General features: G+C 36.3%; 2 protein-coding genes and 1 pseudogene across 3 annotated transcripts; 1 reads left to right on the top strand and 2 right to left on the bottom strand.

Moving 5' to 3' along the window:
- Positions 1 to 249: 249 nt before the first annotated feature.
- On the top strand, positions 250 to 20,075 carry LOC120117258 (superoxide dismutase [Fe], chloroplastic-like). 2 transcript variants are annotated; one of them, XM_039137553.1, is made up of 10 exons: positions 250 to 400; positions 484 to 527; positions 1,213 to 1,287; positions 1,560 to 1,748; positions 1,824 to 1,995; positions 2,091 to 2,209; positions 2,345 to 2,371; positions 2,478 to 2,501; positions 2,610 to 2,831; positions 20,065 to 20,075. In XM_039137553.1, the coding sequence occupies exons 1-9, from the start codon at positions 298 to 300 to the stop codon at positions 2,829 to 2,831; spliced, it is 975 nt and encodes a 324-aa protein (XP_038993484.1). In that variant the 5' UTR covers positions 250 to 297; the 3' UTR covers positions 20,065 to 20,075. The 2 variants fall into 2 exon arrangements, with proteins under 2 accessions (XP_038993484.1, XP_038993485.1); XM_039137554.1 differs by lacking the exon at positions 20,065 to 20,075 and having other exon boundaries at positions 2,610 to 3,061.
- Positions 14,213 to 19,514, bottom strand: LOC120117257 (chaperone protein ClpD, chloroplastic-like). The gene is made up of 12 exons (XM_039137552.1): positions 18,655 to 19,514; positions 17,870 to 18,030; positions 17,549 to 17,778; positions 17,301 to 17,409; positions 17,091 to 17,221; positions 16,617 to 16,718; positions 16,250 to 16,531; positions 16,065 to 16,168; positions 15,617 to 15,911; positions 15,161 to 15,394; positions 14,791 to 15,024; positions 14,213 to 14,595 (listed from the first exon to the last, which is right to left on the bottom strand). The coding sequence occupies exons 1-12, from the start codon at positions 19,308 to 19,310 to the stop codon at positions 14,284 to 14,286; spliced, it is 2,850 nt and encodes a 949-aa protein (XP_038993483.1). The 5' UTR covers positions 19,311 to 19,514; the 3' UTR covers positions 14,213 to 14,283.
- A 221-nt stretch (positions 20,076 to 20,296) lies between the features above and the next one.
- Positions 20,297 to 21,497, bottom strand: LOC120117127 (annotated as a pseudogene).
- Positions 21,498 to 27,803: the final 6,306 nt, after the last annotated feature.

Below are 27,803 nucleotides of genomic sequence, written 5' to 3'. Positions count from 1 at the left end.
TAAACTTATTCCCATTAACAAATATAATAGAATTTCTGTTACATAGGATAAGAATAATCCCACCTCCAACATTAATAATCTTAAGATTCAGCTTTATTTGAATCTTTGGGTAAAAGTCTACTACTTGTACATAATTATACTCAAAACTAATTATTAGTTGGCTTTCCAAACACATTTTTTAAAATTATTTTAATATAAAATTGTTTATATATATATATATATATATATATATATATATATATATAAACTTTCAAACCTCTTTTATCTCGCTTCCATCTTCTCTATTAGTTACCATTTATGAAAAGAAAAAAAAAGAAAAAAAATCCGAGGAAACCCACTCGAAGAATGGCGGCAGCTACTTCAATGGTTACTTCATCAAGCTTCACGTTTCCTTTCCAAGGTTAATCCTACTACCTTTGCCACCATTGTTACCCTCTTCTTTCTCTTTTTTTATTAACTAATATTGGAGCTTGTCCAAACCAGGACTTCGCCTACCCATTCTTAGCTACCCGTGTATGAAACCCGAGGTTCTGCTTTGCTCCATTGCCTTTCCAGTTATCCATACTGTGTTTCCTCTCACCTGTTCTTTTGTTTTGAGGATTATGGGGTTAGAAACGGAATGTGGAGTGATGTATCCATCTTGTTCGACGAAATGTCTCAATGTTAAAGAGCTTTCTAGTTTTTGAACTACATGCATTAGCTAGAATTCGTTTGTTTTCATCTCATAGCCTCATTCTTACTATGGCCGGGGACGAACAGAGTTGAGCTTGAATATTACTGAACTCGACTCACTCGAAAAGTTCTAAGTGAAAGATCGACTCGATTCAAAAGGTCTGGAGCTTAAAATTGTCAAGATCGATTCAAATTCAAAATAAAAAATTGAAGTTTTGAACTCAAAACATTATCTGAATTAACTCAATCGAAGTTCGAACTCAAGCTCTGGAGCACGGAACTTCATTTTTTATATAAAAAAATATATAAACGTTAATACTATTAGTAATTTAATTTAAAAAAAATTAAAAATCTAATACATTATTTTTTTGAGTTATTCACGAGCTTTTAGAGTTAGTTATTAAGGCTTGTTATTAACTCGAGTCGTGTCCATTCAAAATGAGCGTTGACTGAGTTTTGATCAATTCGAACTTGAGTAGCTCGCAATTTATCTCATCTATTTACATTTCTTAGCCAGAAAAACTATTTTGTCTGTTGCAGAGACGCATTATGAGGAAAGATGCTTCAAATGTTATAACGGCAACATATGAGCTGAAGCCACCTCCATATCCCCTGGTAAAAAAACCCCTTCAAAAATTATGTTTTATTGTATCATTTTTATTGAAAATGTTTGTCTTTTTCAGTAGCTTCCAGTGGGTGTTGATGGGGCATAGTTAGACCCCATTATGAAGCTTGTTGCTGCCTGTTGGAGATATAATCTGTACTTTGTTTAGAGAATTCTTCTAATATTTGTTAATGCTCGTCTCCGAGCTCCAAGTCAAATAAGAAATGATGCAAAGAAATAAACTGACGTGTGTTAAAATTTTGTTATTTCTTCATATTCCCAGAATGCATTGGAACCCCATATGAGCCGAGAAACCCTGGAGTATCATTGGGGAAAGCATCATAGAACCTATGTGGAGAATCTAAACAAGCAAATTGTAGGAACAGATCTAGAAGGGCCGTCTTTGGAAGACATTATCATTGTTACTTACAACAGGGGTGACATACTCCCTGCATTCAACAGTGCTGCACAGGTAAATGTCATACAAGTTAGTGAATCTCCAATCGCATATTATGTTTTTCTTTCAAGTTTTATAATCTGTTTGCAGGCCTGGAACCATGATTTCTTCTGGGAATCAACGAGACCAGGAGGTGGAGGAAAGCCGTCCGGGGATCTTCTAGATCTGATCAAAAGAGATTTTGGTTCTTTTGAACGGTTTACGGAAGAGTTCCAGTCTGCTGCAGCTACACAGTTTGGTTCTGGCTATGCATGGCTTGCATGTATGTGACCTCTTAGAATGACATCTTTACTTTTTTCCATTAAAATTCCCTAGTTCTTCGCATAATTTGGACTGTAATGTGTTGATTTTACCCAGATAAAGCAAATAGGCTTGGTGTGGAAAACGCAGTAAATCCTTGGTCATCAGATAATGATAAGAAGCTCGTAATCGTGAAAAGTCCAAATGCTGTGAATCCCCTTGTTTGGGACTACTTTGTGAGTACCTACACACTCATAATTCATCTTACAACCATATATATGTATTTTAGCTAATGTAGAAAGCAATCTGCAGATGCTATTATATTTGTTAGTTTGATGCATCTAACATTATCATCTGTTTATTTTCCACAGCCACTCCTCACCATTGATGTCTGGGAGGTACGCCAATTTTTTTTTGGTTTGAACAATCTGATGTTACATTGTTCCAGAATTATTTGTTTAACTAATACTAATTCCACTGTTGGGATATGTTCTATGTCGACAGCATGCTTATTACCTTGACTTTCAGGTAAAGTTTTAATTGCTTGGACATGCGTGATGAAGAATTTATTTGTTGGTTCCAATGTAATGTTGTCAAGTGAATCTAAAAAACTACGTAAATCTTCTCTTCTGGCAGAATCGACGGGCAGAATACATATCAATGTTCATGGAGAAGCTTGTATCTTGGGAAGCAGTTAATGCTAGACTTGAAAAAGCAAAGGCTGAAGCTGCTGAGAGGGAAATGGAGGAAGAAAGGAGGAAAAAGGAAGAAGAAGAGTGGAAACCGACTGATGGCGATGATGATGATGAAGGTTTAGAGATGTATGTAGATAGTGATGATGATTCAGAAGCCGAATGAGTTCTAACATACAATGATGGTATTAGAACACCACGTAATTATATCTTTATTGTATCTTCGAAAGTGATATAGAGGTTAGTATGTGAGGCCAAGGAAGTAGAGATTCTTCAGTTCTTTTCAATTTTTTTGTAGCTATACTGGATAGCTGAATTCTGATTTATGGATATTCGGCTGTAGGATGTAGAAAATCGAGTAATGCTTCAAAAAACTACTGCCATTATTGTGAAATTCCTCAATATGCATGTGTTTATTACATTGTTATTGTCAATTATTAGATATGTTGCGTTTCTGTTGTATTTTTCTATCGTATTCGAGTTTCAGACCATGCATCGTCTCAGCTCGATTGTACTCCAACGTATAGCTTCGGGTGAAAATTAAATCGAATCAAAATCATGTGCAAAGTTACACAAAACCAAAGTTTATGTATGGCGTTACACATTTCACCAGAATTTTGACATTTATCGAATATAAAATGATACAATACATTTATTGTTTGTACATATTTAAAAATGGTAGAAATTCAGGAGTGATGGGAGAATGAAATACATACTCCATATGTATAGTTTGACAAGTTTTGAAGCTTTACTTATGTAATCACCTTTTTTTCGGGCTATATATATATATTATTACACGATCAAAACCCGTTTACAAATAATCTAGTAACCTGGGCCCAAATCAAATTACAAGTCCAACTTAAACCCTAACCTAGCTAACCCTAAGCTCCTTTCCTACCACCGCCTGCCAATGCCACCATTGCCGCCGCCGGTCACCTCAGCCTAACCGAATCTCCTGTTTCACCAAACAAACAAAAAATCAATCAATCATAATAATAAAAAGAGAAAATAACCCCAGTGAAAAAAATGCCTTATAATATACGATTTTAACCAACTTTTTTTTGGATTTGCCAAAATGACCAACTAAATCGCAATGCGATCGATAATTCACAATGCGATCTCCGGTATCGCAAATCAGTTTCCAGATTCGCAATGCGATTCTGACTATCGCATTGCGATTTTCCAAATTCGCGTTGCGATTTTCCGACTATCACAATGCGAATATGTAAATCGCAATGCGAGTATGAGTATGACTATCGCAACGCGAATATGTAAATCGCAATATGAGTATGACTATCGCAATGCGATTCTGACTATCGCAACGCGATTCTGACTGTCGCAATGCGATTTTCAAAGCGCCATTATTATCGCAACGCATTTTTTTTTTCAAATTCCAAACACGAATATTAATATATCGGAACACTGAACCGTCCACAGTATATCCCGTAATCGTAACTCATAACCTAAAACCCTAAATCACAACTCAGTCCCATCTCCATCTCTCACTCTCTAAGGCGACATCCGTCCCCATCTCCGACGAAATCAGTCCCCATCTCCGACGAAATCAGTCCCCATCTCCGGCGAAATCCGTCTATCTCTATCTCTCAGAGCCACCCCCATAATCATTCACGGTCAGAAAATCAACCAAATCAACCACCGATGGTTAGTTTTTTTAATTATTTTTATTTTGAAATTTTTGCATTATTATTAGGTTTTTCATATTGAAATTGATGATAAGTTTACTGGTAGTTTCAATAATAGATTAACCATTTTATTTAGATTGCTTATTAAATTCATTCGATTGCTGCCAATACTGCTAAACTGTTTAGTCTTTAAACCATGTGAATTTAGTATTTGTCTTTGTTTTGTCTTTTGGTTGAAGTAATGCAATCCATTCAAGTTTCAATTTTAGTATTTGAAACCGAGAATCGCAACGCGAAATGAAAATCGCAACGAAAGAATCGCAATGCGATTTTTGTTTCGCGTTGCGATAGTCATTTTCGTGTTGCGATTTTCATTTTTGTGTTGCGATTTTAAGTTTCAAAAACTATTCTTCTTCTGCAAATTGAAACTTGAATGAATTGCATTACTTCAACAAAAAATAAAGATAAATATTAAATTCACAGTGTTGCAAGTTTAAGTTTGAAGAATAAACTACTACTCTTTATGTTTATTGTTCTTGGTATATCTTCACAGTGTAGTTTTTGGTATATCTAACTTGGTATGTTTATTGTTTTTGTAGAACTTTTATTCGGCTCAATTGACCTTAAGAAATAAATTAAGCCTGGCTAAAACAATTGCGTCGAAGCTTTCACCTGCACAAAGAAAAATATTTGAGGATACTTGATTCGGGCCATGGCTGAAAGTACAACATCCGGGTGGAGATACTATGTTGACCCATCTGTTTCTTCAAACCATGACTAGCGATCTACCAGAGACTATACAACGTCGCGATGAAGAGATATTGTTTGATTTTCCACCGACGTATACGTGTTTTGGGCGGGAGGAGTTTTGCTTAATCACCGGTCTACGCTTCGGACACGATGATGTAGGTCAGTACACTAGACATATTACCCGCCTATCATGGTTATCCCGAGTTTTTCCTGAGCTGTCAATGGAGAAGCCGAATTTACACGTGGAAGACTTGATGAGATTATTGAATAAGAAAGATGGTTTTACTCGGATGGATGACGTCGATGTTATCCGAGTATGCCTTCTAATACTTTTGCATACCGGCTTTTTAGGCAGAGAGGCCAGATAACCTATTCCTAATGATCTAATTAAATTGGTAGAGGATCTAAATGCATGGAACCTGTTTCCGTGGGGTTCGTATCTATGGAAAGCTACATGGAATAAGTTGTCGTATGCCTTTGATGATCGAAAAAGTTTGCGTGGCGATGGTTCCAAATACACTTTGTCAGGCTTTATCTGGGCCTTTAAGGTAATAATTTTTATATAATGTTTCCAAAATTATAATTAATTATTATTTAACAATTACTAATGTTTGTTATTATATTGTTTGTAGATTTGGATATTTGAGGCCTTTCCCGCCATGCATACATATGCATTAAAAACTGTTAATGATATTCCTAGGGTTATTTCCTGGAAGAGGAAACGGACATTGCAGCAATGGGAAGATTTACTACCGTATACGACAATAAATAATGTAAGTTAACACAAATACTACCATATGTTTATAAACAAGTTATTACTAGTACACGTTTAACTTTGTTTGAGTTTTTATATTGTTAGGAGTCCAACACTCCATTACAGAGGCTGACACCCACGGAAGATGAGCTTGCCACTGATTGGTGGCAAGCTAGTAAGCGTTTTTTTGATGGCACGGATGATGAGCAGCCTCCACTTCGAGAGCCATCACCTCACCCAGAGTCATCACATGATCGACCCGACTATACACCTCCACAACGAGAGCCATCACTTATTTTGTCACATCATCGAGCCTCTTCTCCACCATCACCTCATGATAGGTGACCGACAAAGATGCCACGACGTTTATCTCCCTGTTCTCCACCTCCACGGGATGAGTTAGGGGAGTTACGTGATGAGGTCAATGTCTTGCGTGAGGAGGTCGGTACTTTACGCGATGACAATGGTGCATGGAGTGTTAAGGTGTCTACTTTACGTGGTGAGGTAGCTGCTCTACGTGAGATGGTAGCATCGTTGCAGAATGAGGTTCATACTCTACGCAACGAGGTAAGTTTAATATTTTTCATATTTAACTTGATGATAAATTTACTCATAATTTCACTTAGATTAACCATTTCACTTAGATTAACCATTTCACTTAGATTGCTTAGTAAATTCATTCGGTTGCTGCCAATACTGCTAAACTGTTTATTCTTTAACCCTGTGAAGTTAGTATTTATTTTTGGTTATCTTTTGGTTGAAGTAATGCAATCCATTCAAGTTTCAATTTGCAGAAGAAGAATAGTTCACTTTCGCAACGCGGAAATGACTATCGCAACGCGAAAATGACTATTGCAACGCGAATTTGACTATCGCAACGAAAGAATCGCAATGCAAAATGAAAATCGCATTGTGATTCTCTCGTTGTGATAGTCATTTTCGCGTTGCGATAGTCATTTTCACGTTGCGATAGTCATTCGTGTTGCGATTTTAAGTTTCAGATTATATTCTTCTTCTGCAAATTGAAACTTGAATGAATTGCATTACTTCAACCAAAAGACAAAGACAAATGCTAACTTCACAGTGTTGAAAATCTAAGTTTCAAGAATAAACTACTACTCTTTATGTTGTCATTGAACCTGCACTAAACCTATATGTTGTCCTTTTAAATGTTTATATAAGTGATTACTTCTGGAATGTTATCTGATGCATTTTGTGAACAATGATAGAATAATGACTTGGGTGAATACCGTGCAAGTTTGAAATATATTTGTCTTTATTTTCACTGTTTAATATCATGTCTGTTTATTTACTGATTTATGTATTAATTTATTTTTAGCGGCCCGCTAAGATGGATGCTCTACGTCGGGTTTTTCTTGCAAGACGGAGTTCACACATCAGACGGCGTGCACGTGCCATTAAGTCTCTGTTCACCCCAATAGTGCGAAGAATCCGTAAGAAAAAGCCCGACTCACCTGTCATCGTTCAAGAGGCCTCCCCTATCGTTCAAGAGGCCCCTATCATCCCTCAAGAGTCCCCTCTCACCGTTCAAGAGGCCACTGTCATCGTTGAAGAGGTCCATCCCAACATTCTAGAGCCCGATTCACACGGCATAATATATCGAATTATTGAGAAACCCTTTCACGTGCCGGATATGATGAATGACTGTTGGCTTTCGTATAAGTTACCGGCCAGTACCATTCCGGCAGATAAAGTGGAGAGGAAACAACTACCTGAAACAATTATGAATAATACCCTTTGGGCTAAGACCGCAGTTGATTTTTATCTACATGAGCGGAGCCAAGGGTGTTACGCTGACATATACAAACTCAATGATGATATGCATTTGTTGATTGAACGGTCTTGGTGGGGTGTGTTAATAGGGGTTGAAGATAATGGCTATTTCGATGGGGGGTAAGTATTATATTTCTTCTTATATTTCATTTTGATTAATTTTTTTTAAAAATTATGTAATTCACTAATATATGTCTTTTTTTGTAAAACAGCATATTGATGCATGTGTGTCACGTCTTCTAATAGTAAGGGCTTTGAAGAAAAAAAGAAAAAAAAATACGCGATATACAATTATGCCGATGTCTTTTCACGTAGTTCACTTGAAGAATCAACGACAAGAATCATGTGTGTTGGCTAATGGACAAGCTAAACTTTATCCTGCATGGTGGGAGGTCGATAAGGTTAGTATTTATTTTTTTTTAAATATTTTAAAGGTGTTCATAAATAAGTGCGCAATTTGAATTATTACATATGATTGCAGGTGTTTATCCATGTTTTGGAACGTACTCATTGGCTTCTCGTCGATCTTCAGCTCCCATCCCTGAAGATAATAGTATATGACAACATGATAAATTACATATCATTGTCTGATTTGAGAGATATTATTAAAGGATGGAGCTCTCATTTGGCTAAATTCTTGGATGCGATTAATTATTGGACTTATTCTGGAAACAAGAAGCCAAATAAGTTCAATGTTACAGTTATTAGAGACGAGACCGCGCCACAACAAACGCTGGAAGCCAGAGGGGATTGTGGTCCTCTCGTATGCATGTGTTTGGAGCGTTTGATGACAGGAAGTACACAGTTTCTACCTCCCACCGATAGAGATATAGGTGCAGTAGGCTTGTGGTTTCGGTATTTTATGGCTAGAGCGATATATTCGAGACGCTGCCTACCTGCATCCGCGTTATGAAATTGTCCATAAACAATTTGTAAGTCAAATGCAAGTGTTGTTAAGTACCTAGAATTCAATAATAATTTATTGTTTGTTGGTTTTAGATGTGTAGAAAGTGTTATTTGAGCAAATGTTTGGTTTCTGCAGGTTAATCCTGAAGTGAGCTGCGTGAAATTGATGTGCATAAACAACTGTATGTGGTACACTTTTTTTTTATTGTAATTGATTCTTAAAAGTCTGACTTATTTAATTGATGAGAAAATAATATAATAAGAGTTGATTTGTTTAATTGACGTGTAAATAATTCTTATTTGTTTAATTGATGTGTAAATAATTCTTATTTTTGCTTGTTTAATTGATTGAAATGTAAAAGTTGATTTGTTTATTTTAATCTGCATCATATTCGCGTTGCGATAGTCTAATACACTTTGCGATTTTCTCGTTGCGATAGTCAAATTCTCGTTGCGATAATCAAATTCGCATTGTGATAGTCATTTCGCGTTGCGATTATCTCGTTGCTATAGTCAAATTCGCGTTGCGATAGTTAAATTCGCGTTGCGATAGTCATATTCGTGTTGCGATAGTCATTTTCGCATTGCGATTATCCCGTTGCGATAGTCAAATTTGCGTTGCGATAGTCATTTTCGCATTGCGATTATCCCGTTGCGATATTCAAATTCACGTTGCGATAGTCATATTCGCGTTGCGATAATCATATTCGCGTTGCGATAGTCAAATGAATGTGTAATAAGTGATAACAACTGAACAAATTATAGCAATGTTCAAACTCAAGTTAATAGTCAAATGAAAATGTTAAAAGTTTATATATAAAATACACATAATACAACGTTTGCATTTAAAAAACACCTAAGTTAATAGTCCATTTGTGATTTTTTATACCAGCAGACCTTGATTTTAGATTTCTATATAAATGAACACCACAAAGTCTATGAAAAGCATCTGAGAAACACCTTCTAACATCGTTGTCAATTGATTTTGCCCTATCGGATATGATTGTCAGATTGCTAATAGGACCTATGCAATCCCTAAGATGCCCTATAAACCATGTCCATGAATTAGAGGTTTCAGATTTGCCAACCCCGTAAGCTATTGGCAGTATCCCATTGTTAGCATCCATGGCTACTGCTAATAAGTTTACTCCAAGGTATCGACCTTTTAAATGTGCTCCGTCAACTATAATAACTAGGCGCATGCAAGTAATAAACGAACGAATCTACAAAATCATATACACAAGAAATATAATGATTTAAATGTGAAATGCATGTAACTAACAAAAATGAGTCAACAAAATTATATTGATTTACTAACCGCAGCACCAATGGTGATAAACATCAACTCAAAGCGTCCATCTCTATCTGTTTTGATATGAGTTATCGACCCAGGATTTTTCAGCTTTAAATTGTGACAATAAGCCGGCAGTTGGGCAAACGATGCTTCTGGCGACCCCCTCAACAATTCCAAGGCATAACATTTGGCTCTCCAAGCTTGAGAATATGAGATACTAATCTTGAACCGAGTATTCATGTCAGTCATAATTTCATGTCCCCGATATACTCTGCCATTCAAAAACATTAACTCAGCCAGAAAACCACCCAACACCTTTTTGTTTGCCTGTCTATGGTGAGGAAAAACTTGGGTTCTTGAACATGTATGTTTATTAATAAAAGTCATAACTTGAAACATTTCGCAATCTTTTATCCTCTTTGCAATCATACGACACGTACAGTTTTTGTCAATCATACACATTGTTTCGAAACGATCTTTGCTTGATTTGTTAACTTTTAGTTGATAGCCATCTTCCACACATTTCGTATACAAAGCTATCTTCAAGTCTTCATTTGTATCAAAACAATCATCTTTCTTGATACGAATAATTTTTGTGTAACAATCAACTGCTATTTTTACCAACTCTTCTTCCGGTATCTGAAGTAATTCTGGCATATTCCAGTTATACTCCCGTGGCATTTTCTTCGGGAACTTTTCTTCGGGGATTTCTTCTTCTTCTTTTTCTTCTTCAGGGTTATATGAATTACAGAATGGATGTTCAACATGTTCATTCACAGTCGTAACTTCCTCCTCATTATCATCAACAACATCTTCCTCGGCAGCGGCTGTTTCATCATCAAAATTCGGGTATTGATCAATATCAAAATCATTACACGCAGGGTCTGTTTCTTCTTCTGAAACATCATAAAAATCCGAGTATTGACCAATATCAAAGTCCGGGTATTGACCAAGATCAAATTTCGAATACCGACTAGTACTCACAATTTTTTCTGTTGGCTCATCATCGTCTAACTGGTTAATACGAAAACCGGAATTTGGTGCTGAAAGTTGATTGGGAATTGGATTAGGGAAAGGTTGTGGGTTTTGAGATTGTGTTTGGTATTGGAAATGTGGTGAAACAAAATTTGCTTGGTGATGAAATTGTGGTGGAACCATTAAATTTTGAGCACCATAAACTGGGGTTGAAAAACTTAGTTGATTACACCCGCTACTGACCCAACTTCACTACTTCTAGGTTCAACAACATACAATGTAACATCATCTTGCGAAACACTAATGTAAGCAATGAATCGTTCAACATCTTCATTGTCGGTTAACAAATAAACTTTACCTTTTCTCTGATAAGATAGCCTAAATACACTTAAGGGCTCTAAATTCAATTTATTTGCAACACGTAACATTATAGTTTCATAAGTTAACTTTTTAATGACAGTTTTAGTTGAAGATTCATGGGTAAAGGCATATATTGTAAAACACCATGAACATTCTCCCATGACCCTCCAAAACACAAATCTATCCAAACATGATCAACATTAGATGATTTCATTATTGTAAATTAATTTACTAAACAAACGAGCTGCGAAACTAAAATCTGTTGCCGGATGGGGAAGGATGTCGTTAGATATAAGAATGGATATCGTCGGAGAGAGTGATAGATGGAGATGGAATGAGTTGCGATTTAGGGATTTAGGTTATGAGTTGCTTCTGCTGCGTAGTTATATACCCAAAACATTTGTGTTGCGAAACTAAAACCTGTTGCGAATTTGAAATTCAGCATTGCGACAGCCAGAATCGCGTTGCGATAGTCATAATCGCATTGTGATTTACATATTTGCGTTGCGATAGTCATACTCGCATTGCGATTTACATATTCGCATTGCGATAGTCGGAAAATTGCAACGCGAATTTGGAAAATCGTAATGCGATAGTCAGAATCGTGTTGCGAATCTGGAAACTGATTTGCGATACCGGAGATCGCGTTGCGAATTATCGATCGCATTGCGATTTAGTTGGTCATTTTGGAAAATCCAAAAAAAGTTGGTTAAAATCGTATATTATAAGGCATTTTTGGTCAATGAGATTATTTTCTCTAATAAAAAATTTCAAACAAATCCAATCAACCTACTCCAACTCCCACCAACCGACCATACCTCTTCCAACAACTCTCACTAGCCGGCCATGCCTCTACCATTTTTGCCTCAACAGACCAACCACCATGGATTTAAAACCACATGCAACAACAACAACAAAAATAGGGGAGATAAAAAAAAGGGAGAGTTCGAACAAAAAAATTAGAGAAGAAAGAAGTTTACTACCGACGGTAACATCTCCAGTCTTTAGACGAAAGATACCAACGGTGAGGAGAAACGTGAGGCGAAGAGGAGCAACATACGTTGAAATCGACCCGATCTAACGGTGGACGGCAAAGATCGAAGCATTGGAAACCGAGAGGTTCTCGGCTTATTTTGTGGAGTTGGGGGCCGATTCTCGTGAAACCAAGGGTAGATATGTGACAACCACGTCGAGGGGAGTCAGGCTGGAAATTTTGGGCCCGAACAGCCACTGGAGACGATGACGATGCGACAGCCGACGGTGACCGTCAGGACGTCCGGTGAGACCCCTCGTCGGGTTTTGCATAGGGAAGAAAGAGTAGGGAGAGGGAGAGAGGAAATAAAAAGTGAAAAAATAAGGGAAAAGGGGCTTATATAGCTCGATCAAAACTACGTCATTTTAAGGATTAGGGCTTCTGATATCACCACTTGGTCAAATCATGCCCACGACCATCCAAATTTCATCATCTTTCATTTTGGTCACCAGTTTTAATTTAATTTATTCTATTTTAAAATTAATGTCCTCATTTCGTTATTTCCCATTTTTATGTTTTAACTATTAACTATTTGGTTTATTTTCTTTCAGGTCCCTCAACATTTAGCGTGTTTTTGCAAATAGGTCCCTCAACTTTGTTAATTGTTTGAAATTTGCAGACCCCAATTGCATGATTTTTCATTATTATGTTAGCTTATAAAAAGAGAGAAATTGTTTTTAGATCCTTTGAAATTGTCTACCTTTACATTTTAGTCACTACACTATTAGCTAATATTATTTGGGTAAATTGTTGATTTTAAATGTTAGTTTCTGACGTATTGCATGTTAGTCCTTTTTATTTATTTTATGTTAGGATGCTTTATTTACACTTTTTGTCACTGTAACTTGACAATGTCTTCATTTTGATATTAATTTTGGTTGAATCTTCATGGATTAATGTGGATTATTACGTTAATGTCCTTTTCTTTTTGTATTTGCGATTTAGTCCCTATATTATTTTGTTTGTCTTTGCTTCATTTTATTTATTTAGTTCAATAGAATATAGTAAAATATATTTTTACGGTATATTAAATATGTAACATGTTTATACATATATTTTTCAAGAAACTTATGCATATGTATTTTTTAAAAATTTGTTTTCTTAGTGTTGATTGAGAAATTATTTTAAGAAAATTTTAAGGTTAATATTATAAAATGATGTGATTTTCTTTAATTGTTCGACTAACCTATGGAATACCTTAAAAAATCTGGAGTGCTCTTCTGAGGGTTATTCGAATAAAAAGTTATATTTTATCATTTATTATTTATTTGTCATGTTATGTGGTTATTTCATCTGTTTTGCACATTACATTTATTATTGTTGCATTCATGATCATGCATTTGATTACTCGCTTCCCACAAGATTACAAGACCATGTTGTCTTACATCATGAGTTAGCGAAATTACGTCCAATATAACTAGATTTTAATTCCTATTAAAGAGGACATCTTTTTTAAATAAAATCGAGTTAATTAAATATTTTATTGAGTCGAATATTTTAAAAATGAATTCACTCAATCTAAAAAATCATAAAAATTTAAAGGATCGTAATTTAAATTTCAAGTTTAAATTTGTAAAATTTCAGCATTTCCGACAACTTATAATCGAGAATTACCAATCTTGGTCGTTGTGGCAGTTCTTACCCTTCTCCATGCGTAACCGACTCATGAATCCTTAAAAATGAATTGCTGATTAAACACATATCAATTTTTGTCTTTAAATGATTTTTTTAAAATTCGTTTAAAAGAAGTTTTTTGGGTATTCAACCTACCTAACCAAAAGGTTGATGGCGACTCTAGTCTTTTCTGAATTAATTCAATTTTAAAAATCGACATTCCTCGAAAGTCATATCGTACATCTATTTTTCACGTCCCGGGCGAAAAACGGTGACGACAACTTATATACAATGGATGTTATCAAACTACCCATAAATCTTCCTACATTATTTACATGTACAAATTTACATAATGGAATAATATTATGTAATCGGAGAATATAGAGATGAATTACAGATGCCGAATCCGAAACTGTTTAATGGTATCCTTTTAAGAGTGATCACATGAATTCCCTTATTCGATTCACGAAATCGTTTGGTACCAGGAATAAGCAACTAGAACATGGATGCTGTATCAGACAAGCTGATGTCCCGGTCTGATCGGCTTGTAACAATGGGGTTTCCTGAAGCATCCAGATCGATAACAACCGTTTCTCCGGGCCTGTAATCTCCGGCCAGGAGGGCTTCACTCAGGGGGTCTTCAACTATCAAGGTAACCGCCCTCCTGAGGGGCCGCGCACCATATGTCTGGTCATAGCCTTGTTGACAAATGAGGTCTTTGATTGATTCAGACACCTCCAAACCAATTCCCAGAGACATAAGTCTAGCATTAACCTCTTGCAGCATCAGGTTTACAATCTCAAGCATCTGAAAAGACACCAAAACGATATGACCGACAGTGTATCATTATAAAATAATCCGAGATGATGATAAACAGACTTTACAGCCTTGTACCATCTCTTATTCTAAATATCAGAAAATTTTAGTGTTTGAAGTGATACCAACTTAATGTAGCATGTGGAAGGAGTTTCCAGGGACAAACAGAATATGGCTGGTACAAACCTGAGCTTTCCGGAGAGACCGAAAGACAACTACTTCATCAATCCTGTTGAGTAACTCAGGACGGAAATATGCCTTCAGTTCTTCCATTACTAGAGCCTTCATTCCAGCATACGAAGTTGCTTCATTGTTCTCAAGTATGAAACCAATGGAGCCACTCCTACCCTTTGCGATCGCAGAAGAACCCACATTTGAAGTCATCACCACCAATGCATTCTTGAAAGAAACTCTTCGACCCTGATTAACAGAATATCGAATGAGAGACACCAATAATAAAAATATTAATTGAAGTTATTAATTGCTAAGGCCATGTATAAATGGTGATTATTTATCTTCAAATGTCTCAAGCAAGTGGAATTTACAACAAACCAACCTGTGAATCTGTGAGGTGACCATCTTCAAACAGTTGGAGAAGGATGTTGAATATATCAGGATGAGCTTTCTCTATTTCATCAAGCAATAACAGCGTGAAGGGTCGTCTTCTAATAGCTTCCGTAAGCATACCTCCCTCTTCATAGCCGACATATCCTGGTGGCGATCCTATTAATTTACTCACTGTATGTCGCTCCATGTATTCACTCATGTCCAATCTAAGCATAGCATCCTCCTGCAAAAAATTGGCAGACAGAAAGAGATAGAATGATTAAGCTGGTGATATGGGCCAAGCGATATATTAACAAAAAACAACCTTACATATGCAACTGTCCAGTATTATATTTTAAACAACAGGTTTCCTTTCATGCCGAAATAAAATGTTATCTCCTTAAATAAAGCAGACCCAGGATATCTCAAAGAGAGAAAAGGCTTGAATAATAGCAAGAAGCCTTACCGACCCAAAATAGCATGCTGCTAAAGCTTTTGTTAATTCAGTTTTGCCTACCCCGGTTGGACCACAAAAGATCATTGCAGCAATTGGCCTATCTGGATCCTTTAGGCCAACACGAGATCTCTTAACAGCTCGAGAAATGGCAGCGACGGCCTCATCCTGACCAATAACCCTTTTCTTAAGCATCTCATCAAGGCCAACTAGAAGCATCCTTTCATCTGCAGTGATCTGCTTCACTGGTATCCCTGACCAAACTGAAGCAACTGTTGCAATATCTTCAGGTCCCACCATTATAGGTCTGAAAGAATCACCCCCAAAAATTTAGATGGTTGTCAGACAAAGCCTAAAGGACCAAGAAGCTAATAATATGTAATGTAACCTTCAGCATGAGCCTAGAAAGAAAGAAGAGCGGGAAAAAGAAAGAAAAGAAAGAAAAGAAAAGGGAGCATACTCATCATTCTCTGATGTAGAAGGCAAAGAGGATTCTACGAGGAGTTCACTGGAATCATCCGCATCCGAAACACCAGCATCAATTTTCAACCTACTGGCCATGACCTATCCATGACAGAAGCGCCGAAAGGAGATTACAGGCTTACAAATCAAAAGCTAATGTACACATAGGATAAAAGATATTACCACGTCATGCATTGCCTGAACGGCTCTGATTTCTTCCCAATAATCATCAGGTGTCTTTGAGAGAATGTCAGTTTCTTGCTCTCTTTTCCTCCTAAATGCCTCAATACGAGCTCGACTTCCGGCCTCATCAATCAGGTCAATCGCTTTATCCGGAAGATACCTATCAGAAATGTATCTTGCTGATAGGTATACAGCAGCATTTAGTGCTTCCAGAGTGTATCTGCAGTGGTGATGAGACTCGTACTTTTCACGCAGACCAAGCAGTATCTCAACTGCATCTTCCTATAAGGCATCACATCACAACCAAATAAGTAAAGAGGGAAATAGACAACTACTTACGTATAAGTATAGTTCGCATTAAAACAACCTGACTTGGCTCATTGATCCATACTGGTTGAAACCTTCGAGCTAATGCTTTATCCTTTTCAAATTGGGTCCTATATTCCCCCATAGTCGTTGATGCGATACACTACAAAAGATGTAGAATTAGTGTCTGATAAAAAAACGAAATATATGAGCTCAATAAACGAGCAGAACTTATTCCTCAAAAGTGCGCACGTCAGAGTATGACAATCATAATAAGAACACAACATCTATACTAAAACATTAAGGCATGCCCTTATCGTCCACTACCCATGTAAGAAAGCTATGCAGGAGAAGGGAATTGGAGTCCATTAGAAGGAACAAGGGTGCAACCTTTTTAATCCCAAGAGGTAATCCAGATATATTACAGATGTTTTCGTTAGATTTAAGTACCGTCTTCAGTGACTGCAGTAAATAAGGTGCCTATGTTTTTGACATTTCCGGTACTCTGTAAAATTACCATATGAGAAACAATTACCTGTAATTCACCCCTACCAAGTGCAGGCTTCAGTAGATTTGCGATGTCAAGACCAGATCCCTTGTTTCCTCGGCCGACCGTACCAGATCCAATAAGTGTGTGGACTTCATCGATAAAAAGAATAATATTACCTAAAGAACAGGCACACCAAGTATGAGAAACAATAAAATAGATTTCAACTCCCAAAGAGAAACTCATCATTGCAGGCACCTGATTTTCTTGTCTCACTAATCAGAGCAGTAACACGTGCCTCCAATTCTCCCCTCTCCTTTGCGCCTGCCATGAGCAGTCCTATGTCCAATGACATTATTTTTTTATTCTGTGCACAGTAAGAGCAATATATCAATAAATTTTGGAGATACATCATAAAAACTCATTAGAAGTACGAAAATAAGAATTCGGATCCAGTAAAATGGAACTAGCTATCCAGAATATCAATGATTTGTGAAGAGGCAGACCAAGAGAAATGCTGGGATTTCTGCCTGTGCAATGCTAATCGCAAGTCCTTCGGCAATGGCTGTTTTACCAACCCCACTTTCACCAAGAAGAATCGGGTTATTCTTGGTGCGACGGCAAAGTATCTGAATAATTCTTTGAACTTCATTCTCTCTGCCAATAACAGGATCAATGAATCCCTCACTTGCACGAGCTGTAAGATCCACGCAGAATTGAGCCAAAGCACTTTTCCCTAACAATCACATGTAAGGTCCAAAGCATTACCCTCCTTTATTATAAAAAAATAACCATGGAGAAAGAGAACAAATACATCAAATTTCTACCTTTTAGCTTGTCAGGGGACCTCAAAGCACCAGGATTACTGGAAAGAGATTTTTCACTCATCTTTTTTGATGACAATGAAGGTTCCCTACCATCTTTTATAAGCTCCCCTTGCAGTCTGGTGACCGCTGAGGCTGCCAAGTGATTTATATTTGCTCCCAATCTGAGGTTTTCAGCCAAAAAAAATAAATTAATGACATGAAACTTGCATGTGTCTCAAGCAGATACGAATCACTTGGCAGAGAAACCAAGTGCCATTACTAGTCTGTTATCTCTACAGTCAAATGTTAAATTTAAATTGTTATTGTCTCCAAACAGAAAGTCAACTAATAAATCCCTTTTAAATTGTAAGAACCATACGTTACATTAGTTTCCTTCCCTGTTTCTGCCCCTATGCATGAATGCAAAGTAAAAGCATCGGATGTTATCTCTACATTAGTTGCCCCTATACATTTATTATCTCTACAGTCAAATGTTAAATTTAAATTGTTATTTTGTCTCCAAACAGAAAGTCAACTAATAAATCCCTTTTAAATTGTAAGAACTATATGCTACATTAGTTTCCTTCCCTGTTTCTGCCGCTGTGCATGAATGCAAAGTAAAAGCATCAGACATTACAGTAAATCATAACGAAACAAAAAAAATCATGCTTTTTTTCTTGAGTTTCTGAATTAACTATAAAATGTCAAACAATTGAAAACAAAACAAAACATGTTCTTGATCTCTATATACAAAAACAACATAAAAAAGGAAACAAATTGGCTCATTTTTAAAAGAAAAAGAAAACCTCTTAAGGACCCGAGTAGCACTTCCATCATCAACGGTGAACAAACCAATAGCAATATGCTCGGGTGCGATGAAATTGTAACCCATAGTCCTCGAATACTCCACAGCAGCCTCAAAAACCCGTTTTGTGCTGATCGAGAACGGCACATCCGTAGAAGAAACTATAGGCCCTTGTTGTTTATCACCCGAATCATCACCTGAATCATGGTTATTACCTTGCCAAATACTACGAACAACCTCACGAGCATTATCGATTCTCAAGCCAGACCCCAAGAAACCATTGGGGTCACGATCCTCGCCAATCAAACCCAGCAAAAGATGCTGGGTAAAAACCATGTCTTTGCCAAGAGATTTGGCTTCCCTCTGGGAAAGGATCACGGCTTTGATCGCTCGCTCTGTGAAACGCTCGAAAACAGCAGAAATCTGAATGGGTTTTCTCCTTTTACGAGAATGGGAATGTTTGACATGGAAAAAGTTATTGTAACGAGAGATTGAGAGGCCAAAACAAGAAGAACTTGAAGAAGAAATCGAATTGCCATTAGAATTTCGATGAAAACGAAAAGGGAAACGTGGGGATGATGGAGAATGGGAAAATACGCCACGTGAATGGAAATGAATCGCTAGAGGAGAAGAAGAAGAACAACAAAGAACCTCCATGTTCGTTTGTTTGTTTTTCAGATGAAAAATTGTGGGTAGGTTTTGGCACTCAGGAGGAGCTTCATTAAGGGTGTTAAGGAAGAGAATAAAGGAGAAAATATAGGGAGAGTAAGAGATGAGGTCCAATGGAAATCGAAGGATATTGAATTGCCTGGCTGCCTGGCCAAGGAAGAAAAGAGAGGAAGAAGAAAGGGATGGAGTAGAAGGGTAGCTTGACACGTCAAGCCACCATATTTTTAGGGGGGAAATAGCAAACAAACAAATAAAAATATATCATAAAGTCTTCCCTTTTGGTAACAGCCTTTGGTTTAGGACAAATCACCAGCTGAAGTAAAACAAGCAAAGAATAACCTTCCAAAAGGTTGCTCTTTTCGGAGCCAAAAGTGGCTGCTGCCGTACACAAATTTTAGTATGTCGAGATTAATTAAAATATATTAGAATTTGAAATTTTTAAGGATGATTGTTATACCTGGGGCTCAGAATCTTCGTTTTTAAGTCAACTTTGTAGCAGTCTTTGTATTATGCCCAGCTATTTTCAATGGGGTAAGATTATGAAGCCATGATTGTATGTGCTTCTTCAAAATATTGATGTACCAATCTTGCAAGTTAGACAACAAGTTCATTTCGAACATTCTAGATTCAAGTACAAGTCTTTCAGGTTTGATTTATCTCAAGTTCGAGTTATTTATTTCAGATTCAGATCAATTCAAGTTTGACTTATTGTTTTTTTATGATAAAGTTGAGTCGTGTTTAGATTTGAATTGAACAGATCAGGTTCTTGGACTTTAAGTGTATGTCCTAAAGGAGAGCTGAGATACAGGGCTTAGGTTGGGTTCAGGTTTGTGGCTACGAATAAATCATTGCATGAGCAAGTTCCATCTTGAATGCTGAGTGGCAATCATAGCAGATGCACAGATTATTTGTAACCAAATAGGATTTTATGTCAGCGAGTACGAACTCAGGAACTTAATATTTTTATGCGCATATCATTGCCAATACGGGTTCACTCTATCAACCAAATAGAATTCATGAATCTCTTTATCAAATTCAAACCACACTGAATGCTGAAGGCTTTCTCAATCCTATATCCTTCATATTTTGCCTCAATTCCACTACTTGCCATATGTTAGAAACTGCATATATGTTCGAAATTAGTACATAGTATCCAGCATGCTTCGGTTCGAGTTTGAACAATCTTCTTGCTACAATTTCTCCTAAATCAGTACCCCCCCCACACACATAGATTCTGCAAGCCAAAAGCAAGCCTCCCCAAACTTCATCATTTTGTGGTATTGGCATTTGTTGAACCATATCGAAAGCTTGGTTGAGTAGTCCAGCTCTGCTTAGCATGTCGACCATGCAAGCACAGTGTTTCGCCTAGGGTGTCACAGAATGTCTTTTTCATTTTCTGAAAAACATTTCCTCCCCTCATCAATAAGACCCGCATGACCACAGGCAGATAGAAGAGAGGTAAAAGTAACATGGTCTAGCTTAGTGCTTGCTTGTTGCATTTGTGAGAAGAGATTCAATGCTTCTTTTCCAAATCCATGCATGACATACCCAGAGATCATCCATTCCATGGGGTAGTATAGTATTTGGTTCCCTTGGAGAAATATCATTTTACCGATAATAAATTTGTGGAGTTTGCTTCCAAATGTAGAGAGCCCAAATAAGCACAGGCAGACACCATGATCAACATTGTCACTGGATTAGGCTTACAACCCGAATTCAACATCTCCTCAAAAAGTAACAAGGCTTCACTAGCTTGGCACCCCTTTGGTTGTATCCCGAAAGCATGGAATTCCATTAAATACCATCTCTTTCCTCTATTGTATAAAAAACCAGCAAGCCGAGCTCACAATCCCGCATTTCGCGTACTTGGAAATAATTGAATTCCCAATAGAGAGATCCTTTATAACACCATTACAAATGGAATACGCACGAACTATCGTAGCAGAGGCAACACTCACAATAACCACTGCATCTGCTGAAACACCGTGAAGTTGCATTTTTCGTAACAACAGAAGTGACTTATGGGGGCTGCTCAGCCTGTTCGTGGGCGGTGATCATGGCAGTACGGCTAACAAAATCCATCATTGGCATTTCATCAAATATCTTAAGAGCCTCATCAGTTCCGCCACATATTGCATACATGGTTGCTAAAGCGGCTTAAACATACAAATCCAATTAAAACTGTTCCCACCAACATCAACCAGCTCATCCAAAGATGAGGGTAACTGATTAGCCTGAAATGATAGGAAACTTAATAGGGTTCCTTCCCGTCATCAAACCTAATATAAAATACATGTAAAAACCTAGGGCCTTGTTCTTCACATAAAAACCAAATACCTACCTCCATCATATGATTGTGGCAATACTTCATTAATACCATTTATTCTAATTGTTAGCCAGCTTAGCATTCAACAGTCCACTTCACAAAAACAAAACAAGTAACGAAGAGTTTTAAATGTGCTGCTTACAAAACCTTCAGCGGTCTGCCAGAATGTATTCCATGTATAGAAGCAGCCAGGTATCCCATAGTATCGGTAAAGCCATAATCAGTCGTCTCAACAATAAAAGGCGCATCCAGATATTATTTAGAATGGACACATGTGTATGGTAATAATATAATTTTTTTATATAATAGGGTAGGTAGAGTCGTGATTGAACTATGAGAGAATATAAATTATTAAACTTCGAAATAAATAAAATCTTTAAAATTGAATAAACCATAAAAATTGAAGGGTCTTAAAAATGATTAAACCATAAAAATTAGAAGTCAAAAATTTCATTTTAAAATGAAAAGGGTCTTAAAATATAATTAAACCAGTAAATTTTGAAAATGGTAGGAGTTTAGTTGTAATGATTTTAAAAATATTAAATATATAAAACTAATTAAATCATTAAAGTGGGTGGGTGGGGGGGGCAATTGTCCCTACGTACCACGTAGATTTGTTGTTGTATAAGGACGACGTAAATAAAATTTCAGAATAGACATAAATAATAAAAAAATCCAAATTTCAAATCTAATGAGACTTGGTAAGTACATCAACGGTAAAAGATCATATAAAAACAAAATTTTAAATACATATTAATTTAAAATTTTCAAGAGGATGCCTGCTTCTATTTATCTTTTTTGATTCAAAAACTAACCAGTTGAACAGCGGAATCTTATAGATATAAATTTAATTTAATTTTTTGTACGATCAAATCATTTCAAATTTAGTTTAAATTATATAATTATATTTATTAGTTCAAGTTTTAAATTATAAACTATAAATTTTTAATTGGTTTGATGGGTGGTTGAGGCCTGAGAACAGGGCCGTGACTAGGTTGTCGGGGGTCCTGTGTAAATTCTTATAAAGGGGTCTATATTTTCTAGATATATTCGATTTCAAGGCTCCTATTTTCTATATATATTCGATTTCGGGCCCCCTATTTTTATGTTTCTTAATGGCAACAACTGATATATATATATACTCGATTTCGAGGCCTCTATTTTTATGTTTCTTAATGGCAACAACTTATAGATATACTCGATTTCGGGACCACTATTTTTATGCTTATTAATGGCAACAACTGATAGATATACTCGATTTGAGGTCCCTATTTTTTGGGACCCTACACGATCGCTTACCCTGCACACCGTCAGCCACACCCCTCCTTAGAGTGATAATATACGGTTGGTCTATTAGCTAACCCACCTTCAATGTAGTATTATTTAAAGAAGCACGTGACAATTAATTAATATGGGATTTATGAATAATATTTGAGAGATAAAACACAGTTGGGTGGAATAATAACCAATAAATAAAGACTGTTAATCATCATAAAAAATGTTTTCTTATATCCTTTAAGGTAATGATTATTGTCATGCTTCCACTTGTTTTTTTGTTTATATATAAAGATAATGTATTTAATTCACTGCCCAAATATAATGTATTGTTAGATCCCACCACGAGTGAATATCATTTCTTTTGGAGGAATGGTTTAAACAATTTAAATTAAGGTAAATTATCTATTTGGTCACTCATTTATTTTTGTGTTTCTCTTTTGAACATCTAATTATGTTTTTTCTAGTCATACATAATGTTATGTTTCGTTTCTATTTTAGTCACCCGTCGTTAGATTTGATAGTTGGTTTAACGATTATAGTGAAATGACATGGTAGAATAATATATTAAGTCCTCAAAATTTATGCATTCTATCAAATTAATCATAATTTGAAATAATTTAATAAATATATGATATTCAAAAATCTTATCAATTTGGTTCACCTTTTAATTTGAAATAATTTATTAATGTTTTATTAGAGAAAATAACTTCAGTGACCGAAAATGTCTTATAATATACGATTTTAACCAATTTTTTTTGAATTTGCGAAAATGACCAACAAATTCGCAACACATATTCAAAAATCGCAATGCGAATATGTAAATCGCAACGCTAATTACCGATATAGGTAAACAGTACTATCGCAACGTGATTTTCAAATTCGCAACGCTAATTACCGATATAGGTAAACAGTACTATCGCAACGCGATTTTCAAATTCGCAACGCTAATTACCGATATAGATAAACAGTACTATCGCAACGCGATTTTCAAATTTGCAACGCTAATTACCGATATATGTAAATACAACTATCGCAACGCGAATTTCGCAAATCGAATTCGCCAATTTCGCAACTTAATTACCGACATAGGTAAACAGTACTATCGCAACGCGATTTTCAAATTCACAACGCTAATTACCGATATAGGTAAACAGTACTATCGTAACGCGATTTTGGAAATTGTGTTGCGATTTACATATTCGCGTTGCGTATTTGGAAACTGTGTTGCGAAATTAGAGTTCGCATTTTGAATTTATTGGTCATTTTCGCAAATCCAAAAAAAAATTGGTTAAAATCGTATAATATAAGGCATTTTCGATCACTGAAGTTATTTTCTCGTTTTATTAAGATACATGCCTACTTTTAAAATTTTCAAAACTTAGGGATTTATTGTGTGAATATTCTTTTTCCTTTTTAGTTCAAAATATTGATCATCTTTATCGATCAACCCACTCGCTGCTTCAGGCCTTCGATTTCATCGTCTTTCGTAAATTGTGATCTGAGCGTAACCCCGCTCCTTCATCGTTCAACTGCTGTCGTAGAAAACCCGCGGTGGGCTTCTCCCTCCCTAACCTTTTCGATTTCAACCTCAACAAAAAATTGACGACAACCTTCACTGGACGGACTTCGTCGTACCACCACTCCAGACTACATCCTGAACAGATTCCAGCAATTCCTTTAAGCCTCTCTACGATGTCAAGTCCCTTGCGCCCCGTTGCCATATTTTTTGAGTGACTTGAACCAAATAGCCCCTCAGCATATATCACACCTCGCCTAAGCGTGCACGCACCCTTTTAACCGAACTCAAGCCCTCAAATCATGTATCCACTAATCAAAACCTTAAAGCTCCATTTAAAACCCTAACCCTCACACCTAAAAGCCATTAAACCTCAAATTATTATTAAAGACTAAAATTGAACCCCCAAAATTAAGAGTATAAAAATAAAATATATATAAGTTTTTAAAGATTAAAACGGTTACTATAATGTTGAACGCCGCCATTTACGTCTACTCAATAGTTGAAGATAGTAACGAATGACCAAAATAAAAATACAAGAATAAGTGAGGTTATTAAATAGATCATTTACCCTTTAAATAATATAATTTATTATGCAATTTTGCATGTTTTAATATTTTTTTCTTGGATTAATTATAAAATAAGTGTTCAAACTATAGCGTTTTTCACGAATAGGTGTCTATAATATTTTTTGAATAACCCTGGTACCTAAAGTTATAAACATTATCACTTTATGTGCTCAGACCGTAAAAACCCTTAATTTTCCTCGTTAAGTAACATATTTCACATTTTGGTAATTTTAAAAAATTTATTTATAATTAAAAAAAGTATATATTTTAATAAAACACACACAAAAAATTCAAAACAATCCCAAAACTTTAAAAACCTTCATTTCAACCTCTAAACCCATGTTGACCGCCGCCCTTTGCCATTGGTGAAGATCCACCCAACCTCACCTAACCCCGACGATCAATACCCCTATGAAATCGCGACTGATCGATGGCCAATCGACGTTTTGTATCCCGTGAATCCTAGGATGAAAATTGCGATCCCATGTGATTTCGACTGCTAATTGGTGGATACTATGGCGGCGTATGACTAGGAGGATAGCAGGGACTAAGTCGGTAGCGACAGTCGTTGTTTGAAAGGAAGATAGTGGGGTTAGAGTTATGATTTAGGATTTGAGAAAATAACCTCAGTGACAAACAATGCCTTATAATATACGATTTTAACCAACTTTTTTTGGATTTGCCAAAATGACCAACTAAATCGCAATGCGATCGATAATTCGCAACGCGATCTCCGGTATCGCAAATCAGTTTCCAGATTCGCAACGCGATTCTGACTATCGCAATGCGATTTACATAGCGCCATCCGTATTAACGCATATTTTTTTTTTCAAATTCCAAACACGAATATATTAATATATCGGAACACTGAACTGTCCACAGTATATCCCGTAATCGTAACTCATAACCTAAAACCCTAAATCACAACTCAGTCTCATCTCTATCTCTCACTCTCTAAGGCGACATCCGTCCCCATCTCCGACAAAATCAGTCCCCACGACGATAACAGTCTCCATCTCTGACGAAATCATTCACAGTCAGAAATGGAAAATCAACCAAATCAACCACCGAGGGTTAGTTTTTTTAATTATTTTTATTTTGAATTTTTTGCATTATTATTAGGTTTTTCATATTGAAATTGATGATAAGTTTACTGGTGTTTTCAATAATAGATTAACCATTTCACTTAGATTGCTTATTATATTCATTTGATTGCTGCCAATATTGCTAAACTGTTTAGTCTTTAACCCTGTGAAGTTAGTATTTGTCTTTGTTTTGTCTTTTGGTTGAAGTAATGCAATCCATTCAAGTTTCTTTCAATTTTAGTATTTGAAACCCAGAATGTCTATCGCAACGAGTGAATCGCAATGCGAAAATGACTATCGCAATGCGAATTTGACTATCGCAACGAGATAATCGCAATGCGATTTTCATTTCGCGTTGCGATTCTTACGTTACGATAGTCATTTTCGTGTTGCGATTTTCATTTTCGTGTTGTGATTTAAAGTTTCAGAAACTATTCTTCTTCTGCAAATTGAAACTTGAATGAATTGCATTACTTCAACCAAAAAACAAATACTAAATTCACAGTGTTGCAAATTTAAGTTTGAAGAATAAACTACTACTCTTTATGTTTATTGTTCATAACTTCACAGTGTAGTTTTTGGTATATCTAAATTGGTATGTTTATTGTTTTTACAGAACTTTTATTCGGCTCAATTGACCTTAAGAAATAAAGTAAGCCTGGCCAAAACAATTGCGTCGAAGCTTTCACCTGCACAAAGAAAAATATTTGAGGATACTTGCTTCGGGTCATGGATGAAAGTACAACATCCGGGTGGAGATGCTATGTTGACCCATCTGTTTCTTCAAACCATGACTAGGGATCTACCGGAGACTATACAACGTCGTGATGAAGAAATATGGTTTGATTTTCCACCGGCGTATACGTGTTTTGGGCGGGAGGAGTTTTGCTTAATCACCGGTCTACGCTTCGGACACGATGATGTAGATCAGTACACTAGACATATTACCCGCCTATCATAGTTTTCCTGGGATTTTCCTGAGCAGTCAACGGAGAAGTCGAATTTACACGTGGAAGACTTGACGAGATTATTGAATAAGAAATATGGTTTTACTCGGATGGATGACGTCGATATTGTCCGAGTATGCCTTCTAATACTTTTGCAAGCCGGCTTTTTAGGCAGAGAGGCCCGACAACCTATTCCTAATGATCTAATTAAATTGGTAGAGGACCTAAATGCATGGAACATGTTTCCGTGGGGTTCGTATCTATGGAGAGCTACATGGAATAAGTTGTCGTCTGCCTTTAATGATCGGAAAAGTTTGCATGGCGATGGTTCCAAATACACTTTGTCAGGCTTTATTTGGGCCTTTAAGGTAATAATTTTTATATAATGTTTCCAAAATTATAATTAATTCTTTAACAATTACTAATGTTTGTTATTATATTGTTTGTAGATTTGGATATTTGAGGTATTTCCCGCCATGCAGACATATGCATTAAAAACTTCTAATGATATTCCTAGGGCTATTTCCTGGAAGAGGAAACGGTCCTTGCAGCAATGGGAAGATTTACTACCGTATACTAAAATAAATAATGTAAGTTAACACAAATACTATCATATGTTTATAAACAAGTTATTACTAGTACACATTTAACTTTGTTTGAGCTTTTATATTGTTAGGAGGCCAACACTCCATTACAGAGGCTGACACCCACGGAAGCTGAGCTTGCCACTGATTGGTGGCAAGCTAGTAAGCTTTTTTTT

Source organism: Hibiscus syriacus, unplaced genomic scaffold, assembly GCF_006381635.1.
Source record: "Hibiscus syriacus cultivar Baekdansim isolate YM2019G1 unplaced genomic scaffold, ASM638163v2 tig00110319_pilon, whole genome shotgun sequence".
In the NCBI taxonomy this organism is placed as follows: Eukaryota; Viridiplantae; Streptophyta; class Magnoliopsida; order Malvales; family Malvaceae; genus Hibiscus; species Hibiscus syriacus.
The sequence above is the reverse complement of the archived record's forward strand: the minus strand, read 5'-3'. Positions and strand labels throughout refer to the sequence as shown.

Excerpts from the sequence above, each read along its gene's own strand:
- LOC120117258 (XM_039137553.1), top strand. The coding sequence starts at position 298 with ATGAAAAGAAAAAAAAAGAAAAAAAATCCGAGGAAACCCACTCGAAGA. Across the intron at positions 1,749-1,823 it reads CATTCAACAGTGCTGCACAG|GCCTGGAACCATGATTTCTT; the intron begins GTAAATGTCATA and ends ATCTGTTTGCAG. Across the intron at positions 1,996-2,090 it reads TGGCTATGCATGGCTTGCAT|ATAAAGCAAATAGGCTTGGT; the intron begins GTATGTGACCTC and ends GATTTTACCCAG.
- LOC120117257 (XM_039137552.1), bottom strand. The coding sequence starts at position 19,310 with ATGGAGGTTCTTTGTTGTTCTTCTTCTTCTCCTCTAGCGATTCATTTC. Across the intron at positions 17,779-17,869 it reads GTCCCCTGACAAGCTAAAAG|GGAAAAGTGCTTTGGCTCAA; the intron begins GTAGAAATTTGA and ends TGTGATTGTTAG. Across the intron at positions 17,222-17,300 it reads TAGTGAGACAAGAAAATCAG|GTAATATTATTCTTTTTATC; the intron begins GTGCCTGCAATG and ends CCTGTTCTTTAG.